This window comes from Limulus polyphemus, unplaced genomic scaffold (assembly GCF_000517525.1).
Source record: "Limulus polyphemus unplaced genomic scaffold, Limulus_polyphemus-2.1.2 Scaffold3027, whole genome shotgun sequence".
Lineage (NCBI taxonomy): Eukaryota > Metazoa > Arthropoda > Merostomata > Xiphosura > Limulidae > Limulus > Limulus polyphemus.
The window spans coordinates 1967-13634 of record NW_013668637.1 but is presented as its reverse complement, the minus strand read 5'-3'; the positions used below and the strand labels follow the sequence as shown (position 1 = coordinate 13634).

General features: G+C 34.8%; 1 protein-coding gene across 1 annotated transcript in view; it reads right to left on the bottom strand.

Moving 5' to 3' along the window:
• Positions 1-11014, bottom strand: part of LOC106468498 (serine/threonine-protein kinase mTOR-like) — a gene marked incomplete at its 5' end in the record, with an annotated part of 108081 nt that extends 97067 nt beyond the window's left edge. The window contains one exon of the mRNA XM_013928928.1: positions 10865-11014. Within this exon, the coding sequence (XP_013784382.1) occupies positions 10865-11014 (150 nt within the window). The remainder of the gene's footprint in view (positions 1-10864) is intronic.
• Positions 11015-11668: the final 654 nt, after the last annotated feature.

Genomic DNA, 11668 nt, shown 5'->3' with positions numbered 1-11668 from the left:
ATTTAAGCCGTCTCCAGCCATTATTAAAATCAAAGTAAAATAGCAAAATACACTTTGATATGAAAGAAACAAATTGTGCTTAACACAAAATTTAGCAAATCATAAAATAAACTGAAATAAATGTAGGATGGGACTTGACTCTATAGAACTGCTAAAACTAAATTGAAGTACAGATAATATCTAAAATGGAAAAATTAAAAAATATAAAAAATGCAGATATGTACAGTTGAAATATACAACATTTTTCAAATTTCACACCTTCACCAGAAGTATCATTCCTTATTAGATGCTGTGGGCTTCACTCTCAATCACATGGAATTGCAGAAAACACAGCCTTCTCAACTATTACCAACAGTCGTACTGACATCTTGTCATGAAGATATGTGATCTAAGTGGTTATGGGAATAAGTATCCTATGGATATTTTAAAGGTATAACATCATGTTCTTTCAATATGACAGGGAGCTAGTACAGCCATGTAATTTACATGACACTGATGACTTTGACCTATCTAGTTTCTGTCTAGCTCTGATGGGCCCGCAATCTGCATCATTAACTCCACTGTTGACACAGTAGTTGAGATGACAGTTTTTGTGGCAAGTGTTACAGGTCTGTCATAACAGTAGATAGTCTCTAGAATTGGCTCTGTTTAAGTGGCAATGGTAGTTCTTTGAGCTTCACTAACTCAGCTTTCCTTGTTAAAGATCTCAGAGTCAGCAGCGAGTCAAATATACCTGTTGTCAAATAGCATAGTTCTTGCATGTTTCACAGTAGAGGTCAGGCCTATCTACAAGTAAAAGTTAGTCAAGAATCATGGCTTTATATAGCAAAAGACAGAGCTGAAATTTCAAGTCAATATAACCAGTGACAGGTCAGAAGTTCAGCCAGCAATTTAAGATTAAGCATCATGACCTATCGGGAAGTAACTCCAAATCAGCAGGATAGGTGATACCACTAAAAATGATCACTTTTAGCAAGGATATATAACAGTCTGTCTGACACAAAATATTCATACACTCATATCCCAAACATGTGTTCAGATCATAGATTCATAATCTACCACATAGGGATAAATAAACCTTGTACTTAATGGCATTGGTAAACAAGGAATACAATCAACTTTAAGCATCAGAACAATCCACAAAGTGACCTGCAACAAGTCACACGGCAACTGTAGTAAGCAAAGTGTAGCTTTCTGAAACAGGTGCAAATCCATGAACATAAAGGTCAATGGCAAAAGACATCCATTTGTCCCAAGTAATAGTACGCAACATAATTAAAAAAGATCTCATTATGGAAAAATTGACAAAAATCAAGTGCATAGAAGTTGCTTCCACTATACCAAGAACAAAAAAAATATGGTGACACTTGATAAAGTGCATGTGTACCTTGATAACTATAACAAATCTTGTTACATTTTCTACTGGTCAATGGTTGCAAAACTTTTCCAAAAGTGGTATGCAGAATATCATAACATGTTTTTGAAGAGATTCATGATCATTGTTAAATACTCCACCAGGGGCAAATTACAAAAATGTACTGGCTTTAGAGGGAAATAAAGCTAACAAGATAAGGTTCACCAAGATATGGCTTCCAGTCATGAATAGCATGCAGATAGGAGTTTTGTGCTTTGGACATGACAGCCTTACGAAAAAGCCTTAAAAAATAAAATAACTACACTGTAAGGCTATTATCAAGATTCACAGTCATCAGATAGAGCATGATTAGACATGGCAACATGATGTAGCTACCAAATTGTTTTAATATAATGTTTTCAACTCTCTGCACTTTCCACATCTCACAGTAGCAATGGTGAATGTATACAGCCCTCTACTGTAAGGAGGCACTTGTTCTAAACAACAGTGACTGTTCAATATACATAGCTTCTATGAAATAGAGCACATCCAGCTATTAGCCAATACTGTTGGCCTTACAATGAAATTATTGATTAGCAAGTATAACCATCTTACATAAGCTCAAGTCCTTTCACCATTATCTCCTTGCAAAAGGGCTGGTTCCAATGGGCTAGATGGATAAAGCTGCTAGCCAACTCTTACTTAAATAAAGTAAATCAACTGACTATAAGAAGTAGACAGTCAGATATCTATTGCCAGCATTTTCCTTCTAATCAACTGAGTTGAGACAGTATGTCAACTTGTTCATTTATCTCTAAATCTTGGAGTAACCAATTTTTTGGATTTTCGTTAGTGATAGAGCTTATTTGCATCATGCAACCATATTAACTTGCAGTTTATATAAATAAATACATCACAATGGATGTAGGTGTTTCTTCCCTCATGTTTCTGATGTTTTTGTGAGCCCAACTTCTGCTGCATAGAAAATTCAAAAATGGCAACTAGGCCTGAGAAGCTCTGTTGTCCCATTTGTAACCATAGTAGTTGCAATGGAACCATGGTCAAACTTTGGGGCAATTACTGATTCTGAAGGATATTTCAGAGCAGAGTCTACAGATGCAACTGATACTGGCTTTTCTTCTGCTTCAGTACATGGGTTGATTGTGCACATTTTTAGCCTTTCCCCTTAAAAAACCCATGTGGTACAGCACGTGTTTCATTAAACATATGGATAAGCATCTCAACTAAACTGACAGGTGGTAAGCTTGAGAATGAAATCTTGTGTAACCTCATTAGATTGTTCACATAAATGGCTAAGTGCAGGTTAGGGGTTTCTTTTAGCTTCCTCTCAACCTCTTAAACCATAAGAGTGGATTGTGAACTAGACATAGCTCTCATCATGGCTGGTAAAATCTCTTGTTCCAAGAAAGGGCCTATCTAAGTTCTTGTTGCACTCTCAGGTTGTAACCTTGCCTCAGAAGTTTTACATAATCTCAGAAAATACTCTACCATCAATGTTTATTAATTTTAATTACAGAACCAGAAAGAGTCAACTGGAACAAAGATTGGTTGGAGTTTATTGGCACAAAGCAACATGGCTAGCTGCTCCAAACAACCAGTAGTAAACAAGAGAACAAACTATAAAAGTAAAAGTAAAACATGGTAAAAGACAAACAATGACCATAAAAAGATGTTAAAAACTAAATATAACGAAAAATGTCAATGGCCCTTAAAAAGCTAAAAAACATGATCAATCTGGACAATCTGTCACCATATGACACTGTCCAACATCAAAGGTAAACCCAGAGAAAAAATATGTCTAAAATTTTGCTACCATTGCCAGTCCTAGTGACAGCACAAAAGCAAAATGGGGTAATTGTTACTTGAGTGTCACAAAGACCACATATTGCCAGATGTCTCCTGCAGTAGAAAATGATGATTCACTTAACAGTGGGCAATACATTCTCTAAAGAGGACAACTTCCTCCCTCTGATCCTTACAGAAACTAAATGGCCAAACAAAAAGAGTAGGCTTAATCTGGAAAAGCTTCTTATAAAGTTGCTCACTCCAAATTGACTACCAACTGGCATTAAGCTGTGCCTTGATCACAGGTCTGTAGTCCACATAATAGACAAGCAGGGTTACAAAAATATCAGAGCAGACAGATTAAGCTGCAGTGTCAGAAAGCTGGTTCCCACAAATACAGAGACATGGCCAGGAATCCAGAAATACTGGATAGAAATAGATGACAAAGAGAAGTAGGCCAGTTATTTCAAAATATTTAAAAGAATTGAGTGAGAAATCACATGGTTTTGAAGATGAGATGGTGAAACTGTTTGTTGTGGTCCACCCCAACAAGCAAGTCAGGGAAGTCTGTAGCTGCTGCTCAATAAAACCATATTCAACAACCAACAAGAAATGTTTAAGTCATCGACATAGAGGCTGATAGCAACAGTAGGAGGAAATTGTTCAGTGATAGCATTGATCCTAATAATGAAAAGTTTGACACTCAAGAAACAGCCTTGAAGGATTCCAAGTTTCCGTGTAAAGGATCGGGACAATGGGAAACCCATATGGACTAGGAAGTGCCTGTCAAGTAAAAAGTTACAGAAAAAAAATGGGTAAATGGCCAAATAACCCACAGGAATGGAGGTCCTGTAAAATACCAAACCTCAATGTAGGGTTGTAAGCCTTCTCAGGATCAAAGATGATTGACCTAAGATGCTCCCTCTTGAGGATTCAAGATGAACCAGGTAGTCCACAGTGGAGCACTGTCTACATAAAACACATTGATTGGGTGTGAGGAGGTTGTTTGATTCAAAGAACTAAACAAGACAAGCATTAACCATCCTCTCCAAAACCTTACAGAGACAGCTAATCAAAGCAGTAAGACTATAATTAGAAGGAATCTTGGGATCCTTTCCAAGTTTAGAAAAAAAGGGATGACAACAGCCTTGTGCCATGCATCTGGAAGAAAATTCTTCTGCCAAATCTAGTTAAAAACAACCAGAAAAAAAAAGCAAGATAGGTGAGAGACAGATGGCAAAGCATCTCATAATGAATATAATCAGGTACAACCAATATAGCGTAAATGGATGATTATAATCACAGAGACTGAAGAGAATGTGGCAATTTCTCAGCCCATGACCAGATGGCCAAGAAGGCAGGGGAAGACATACAAATATTGGAAAAGTGAGAAAAGCACTCCCTAAGGGTATCAACGATACCCTAGCACATCAGCAGCTTCCTGGCAACTTGAGAGCAAGTCCGAAAGGGGACCAGAAGAATACTTCCCAATCCCCCTCCAAATCTGGTTTCAGACAACTTTGGAACTGGTGGTAGAAGAAATTCTGGTAGTGAACTTAATACATGATTCCTTCTGGCTGTGGTTGTTAAGAGTGGGAAATCAGCAGAAGATATCCCAGGGCCATAACCGAGCCTTCCGTGCATGCTGGCACTCAGGGGTCCACTATGGACAAGGATACCATGGAAAATGTGATGAGGTTTTGGGAATTGTACAAACAGCTGCTTGGACAATACAATCAGTTACTGCCTCACCACCAGCTATGCTCTCACAGAGAAGGTAACATCACTCTCATCATATTTAGTTAAAAAAATAAAACTAGTGGGTGAAATTGTTTTAGATTTGATAAAACATTCCTAAAAGTAAGTAAGTTAAAAATAATAGAATGTATAATTTTATTTTTTTCTACTACTTGTAATAAAAAAATTCATTATTTAATGCAGTTATTTGCACTCAGACTCTGAATGGTCACCTGCAAGGTGATTTTCATTTTGAGTACAAAAATACTGTATATTATCTTACAGTTTTCACATTTCACTTGCATAATCTCTAGAATTTCCAAAATGATATATCAAGAGTTTTTTAAGATAAATGTTTATATTCTCTTTTCTCTACTATATCACTAACTCTGTCTATTATCATCAACATACAGTGCAATGAAATGTTTAAAATTAACAAATGGAAACATGTACATGTCTTTCAACTTTTCACAGAAAGTCACTAGAACAGTCTTCTTTGTCTCCTATGCATAATTTCACATCTTTATCTTTTCATTTATAGTTTATTTTTAATTTTCCTTTCAAATTCTTTATCTTTTATTATTTATGCTGATACATCAGCTGATGCTCATGGGGCTTTATGAAGTTATTGTCAGCAGACTCTAGGCAAAATCACATTTGTCTAAACAAGATGGCACTTGTACATGTTCTGTGTTTATATGCTTTCACAATCCAGACGACAACAAGTTAAACTTATAAAAATCATTGAACCTTTCAAATATGATTTTTAAAACACAAATAATACATAAATAACTAATATATAAAATAATTAAATACAATTTAACTGTCTGTCAAACTACGGAATACTTAGGTAAGATACCACTGTAAGTGCTACAGTCGATCAAGCAGACAACAATACTAACGGCAATTACATGTAACCTGTGACAAAAACTGCGTGCCAATTTCAAATTGACCATTGGTGGAGTATTGTGTAACTGGATCTCTTTCTAACAATTATAAACACTTGTGCCAAGTATGTACATGTGGCTTGTAAATCTCATGGCTACGTGTAGAAGGCACTGGAAGATTAAGTTTTTTTCTTAAACGTTTCCTCTGAAACAAAGGAACTATAACCTAGGTACAATAAAAATTCAAATTATTACACAAATTATTATGTTAATTTCATTGAAATACATGGATAGTAAAATTGTTTAATTAAATTATGAATTTAACTCAGTTCCATATGGAATTTAAAAATGGTGCTGGGAGCAATAGTGGGTAGACTAATGACAAAAGGATCAAGTTCTGAGAGAGTGATGAGGGAGAGCCATTCAGCCTACTCAAAGTTGGGTGGAATCAACCATGGCTGATCTCCCCCAGAATGATGGGAAAATGATCACTGCCCTATAGGTCACTGTCATTAGAAAAAGGGAAGGGGGACAGATGGACAGATCAATAGTAGTAAAAGACTGACTAGGTGTGTGAAAATATGTACATGAATCAGTACTGAAGAGATGTTGTAATCCAAGAGCATACGATCCACATAATGACCCTTCCCATCAATATCAGCACCACTCTAAAGGGATTTGTGTTTATTAAAGTCTCCCAAAATGAAGAACGGAGCTGGCAACTTTTCAGTACGATCATCAAGATTCACTTGACCATAATCCTCTCATGATGACAAGTAGAGAGAACAAATTATGATGGTATGATAAATGGAGACAAGGACAACAACAGCCTCCAGTAGCACAGACATAGTAGGTGCATGCTGGTCAAACAGTAGTGCCACACACCCACAAAAAATTATCCATCACACAACCTGTCATTCCTGTACAAGAAAAATTGCCAAAGGATGAAAGCATTGTCAGGTCAAAGGAATGTTTCCTATAAGGAGACACACAAGAGAATGATAATAATTGATCAAGGCCTTAATGTAATATAAATTAGGACAGAAACCTTAACATCAAAGAACCACGACAGGATGTCTTAGTGTGTCTAAACTGCTGACATTGGAAACATCGGAGAAGATTAGGAATATAGGGTTGTACCTTACAGTTAAGTAACCTGTTTTGACAGCAGCAGGCATATGTGGCAATTTAAATACCAAAATAAAAACTTGGGTAGGTCATATTATTCGATCTTTATGAGTAGAGATACATTGCACAGTTGAAACTCCTTGGTTTGAGAAACCAGCAAGAATCTCTAACTAAGGGATGTTAAGTCCCTCTCTATGATTATTCCTCTTGAGAAATTTGGTAGCATGGGAAGTTACCTCAATAGCCATATTCTTGATGGACTTTGACCTCTATGATGTGGCGTAGAGGTTTCAACCAAGATGTCCCCAGATCTTAGCTTCTTGACTGACTTAGCTGATTGAAAAAGAGAGAAATTTGCCCTAAAGGTTTCTCAAACAAAGAATAAAGAATTAGAAATTGAGGTACAATTATAGGAGATGATGATGGCAGTGGAACAGTCTTCAATTTGTGGTAATTTTCCAATCAGTTTTTTTATTTTCATGATTTGAGCTATCTGTAATAAGGTGAATGAGATTGAATACCCATCCACCATAAAATCATACAAGGGGACATGCTACATCGTCAAATGAGGACAGTGCAGCAATGCCAGGGTTTTGTGGGCACTATACCCAAACACCAGCACCAGATATAATGTCCACAAAACCTGTTGAGAACATCCACCTCTGGCACTCAGTTGAGTCAAGCCTAACAGGATCAGCTGAATGACCTAGAGCGAGCCACCTGTCTACAGGAATTCAAGGCCAAAGTAGTGTGTTGCAGTGCCCCTGACACCACTCAACCATCAGGATCCCCCCCCCCTTATTGGGTGCTATGCACGACAAATATGTGGGTGTATGTTTAGATCCCAGAAGAGGTAAACTATACAGACAGAACCTTCCCTGGGAGATCCCCTCACCATGTACAGGAATCCACACCGAGGAGCTGGAACAAAGAAGCATGAAACTTGATTGACCAGATTGCAATGTTCTGTTACACAAACTACAACTGGTTGTTGCAGAAGAAAGGAAATCTCATTTACACACAAGACAGAACTGTTAAGTAGATATCATACTGTTTAGTCAAAGCAAAAGTTATTAATACAATGTTCCACAGCCCTAGATTACACTCATTCTCATAATATATTCAAAAGAGATTAATCCCTAACTCACACTAACTGGTAGAGGCCCTTGTATCACTCCTTAAATACAACTGCATTTCAGGGAAGCTGTGACACAGAAACAGGGTCAATCAAGTACCAGTTTTCATGGATTGACCACTGTGGTATATGCTATTTTATAGAGGATGAGCATAAGTTTATGACCTATCACAGATTTTTTCTGAAAACACCAAATAATAACATGCAGAACACCTAGATGAGAATTAAGAAAAATTATTTGAATGTAAAAAAAAAGTATAATCATTCCTAGTTTTGTGAAATTGAGCATCACAGTATCATATCTATTTTTTGACTTCATGCTACTTACAGATCAGCTAAGTCCTTATTCAGATATGTATCATCTTTCCTTCTATTTTTATATTCTACTTTCCATTTGTATGTGCATTGACATACAGTCTCTCCACAAAAATCATGCTATCTGGTTAATTCATTTCACATATTCATAATGTTATAGCTAAATTCACTAAACTATTTTAATCATAGCTGGTATATGCATACATGAAAACATATGTATTCCAATAACAACTTACTCTGTGCAACAAATAGCATATAACTGAAGTGCTGTATGGTTGATTAGCTGGTGGTTTGTTTAGTTTAAAACATCATTGCTTCATAAGTTAAGATAGTCATCATATTATATTTTGCATTGTGACAAAACTTTTTATGTTCTTTCTTCATAATTGTAGAGTTAAAATCATGCCTTTACATTTCAATAATTTTCTAAGTGAATAAGATATTATACATCAGTTCTTCTTCCTGTGTTGGATATTATCTAAAATAACACCTAATAACAATAACTACATCATTCCAAGTTCAAGTTCCTTAGTCTCCCATTGAAAACACAATAATAAATGTATAAGACATTCATCTACATCATAACAATTATTTAGGTCTGTTTTAACAATATGCACTTTGTGTGATAGCACTTATCTATTGTTCAACCACTATAATTAGTTACCCTTACTGTCTTCAACTTCACTTTAGTGTCTGGAATTGAATTACGTATATTGCAAAAACAAAGCAGGCATACTGGGAAAAGACAAATGTATTCAAGGACTAACTTAGCATTCTTTGAGACAATGAATAAGTTATGTTTGTGGTATTTTAAAAGTGGCACCTAGTTCTTAATATACAGATTTCGTTCTAAGTACAGTAATAGACAGCCCAAAGTGTACAAATTACCTTTACAGTATAATTTCAGCAGTAATATACAGTTTATATAACTTGAAAATGTTCCAAATGTAAAGAAGACTACAAAAATATTTGTATTTGAGTATACAAGTTACACACACACCTTCAGTACATATCACACACACATGCATAGGCATCTAGCCATAAGCTAATAAAAACTAGGATAAAAAAATTCTAAAAAGAAAACAAGAGTACTGTTTGCTATTAACAACTCAATATGAGGGTAAACATATTTTTATTATTTCCAATGCATAAAAATTAAGTCTGTGAACTGTTTTTACTGGAATGTTTAACAATAACAATGTAGTTTTTTTTTTCAATGCGTGTAGAATTAGTCATCACATTCTTAACTATAAATATATATTGACATATTTAGAAATGAATTATTCCACTATTGCTTATTAGATAAAACATATTCTATTTATAATAACCATCTAATAACAAACTGTTGAACTTTTCTTGATCTTTTAACTTTTAGAATCATCTTGTAAATTTTAATGAAGGCTATTCAGCATAGAAAAATAAGGACCTGTCTGTGGGTTGACAAGATGTCAAAATTAGAGTCAGCCTTGAAGTATTATGTGATTGACATAAAATATCCAACTTCCACAGATATCATATCAAATTAGTTTTTATAATGTCATCTGTCAAATGTCTTGGATTTCTAAGTGGGATTTCTACTGAGTTACTATTGTATGGTGTTTAGATAATTGCAAAACAATAAAAAATTACAATTAATAAATATTCTCATAACTTTGACTCAAACTCCAAGCTTCTATAAGTTCTTTTTACTTGAAATAACGAACAAATTTGCAATGAAAATATTAGCAGGGTTTCTATGTTCTTCAGAAAACTACTGAGTGAAAGCAAAAGAAAATGTGTTATAATATATCAACCACACTTACATCTGCTATATCCAGTGCCAACAAAGTTTTTGCCCAATACTAAGGGTATGAGGTTTCTTGTAAAGTCATAACCTATACCTTTCTCAGTTCTACTTGGTTATCAAAGTGAATAGTTCTACAGAGATCTATCTTTAGGGAAAAAAGCTGTCAATCCATTCACTGATATAGTAGTAAAGCAAATATCTCATGTCTATGCAAGTTACTAACAGTTTTTCTACTTTGTTTTTAATAAAGATCATTTCACTCAATATCACACATGTCCAGTCTTATTTCTCACATTGCTTAAATACTCAGTTGATTTTTAAATTTGGCTCACTTTGTAAATTTCCTGTTTGAATCTCCTGTTATTAAGCATATCTATCTGATGCTGTGCAGAAGTCAGTTTACATTATAACTCTTGTTACTGTGCTCTCTCTCTCTCTATAAGGTATTAAAATTCATTCAGCTACATGCTTTATACATAATATAATTACATATATAAAGCTCTACTGTGTTAAAGTGAATGAAATCTTAATACAATAATCTATATAAAAGATTTTTTGTTATTATAGAGTTCAAACTGACTTGCTCAATATTTACTGCAATTCTAACCTGTTTTGTGCAGTCTCAAGATTCTATAAGCTAGCTTACTCTATTTTTTTAAATGCAAATGAAAGTTCAGTAATTTGGAAGGATGGTCAAAATTTGTAACATTTCTTACCTTCTGAAGATTTGCAAGGCTAACACGCGTTTTCTTTATAGTAGCAGTATCTGTGGATGATCCAGTAAGGTCGCTGTCTTGAGATCTTGGTCGTGTATGACGTTTATTTAAAATTCGTGGGTCTTCTTCTTCCTCTGCAACTGTGGTTCCCTACAAACCAGAATATGTGGTTCACAATATGGTTCTGCATATTTATGATTGGTATTCTTGATAATTCTAACTACAATTTTCGAATTGTGAAAAGTTCACAAATCCATTTACACATTAGATCTACGTATATGCACACATTTTTATATCTGACTTCAAATATGAGATTATTTCTAGATCATAAGAAATAGAATGATCCAGAAACAATAGTTTTTAAATGTTTTTTATTGATTACTTAACTTGTAACAAAAATTGTTTATTTATATATCATTTTAAAACTTTTGTTAAAAAATAAGAGAAATGAAAAAAATTACAGAGGCAATATCACATTGAAAATATTTGGAAAAATGACACCTTTTTCAAGGCCTAAGAAACAACTACTTTAAAATTCTTGCATTTAAAATCACAGGGAAAGGGAAACAATGTAACATTAATCAAATTTCTCACACTGAGATGTAAGGCTTCTAGTTAATTTTTTCTTTAAAAACTACTTTCCTGTGATTTAGGTGTTTTTTGTTAAAAGTCTACCATGAAGTTTCTTAAGTACAGCTTTGCTTGTTATGGATTTCGCGCAGAGCTACACGAGGGCTACCTGAGCTAGCCGTCCCTAATTTAGCAGTGTAGGACTAGAGGGAAGGCAGCTAGTCATCACCACCC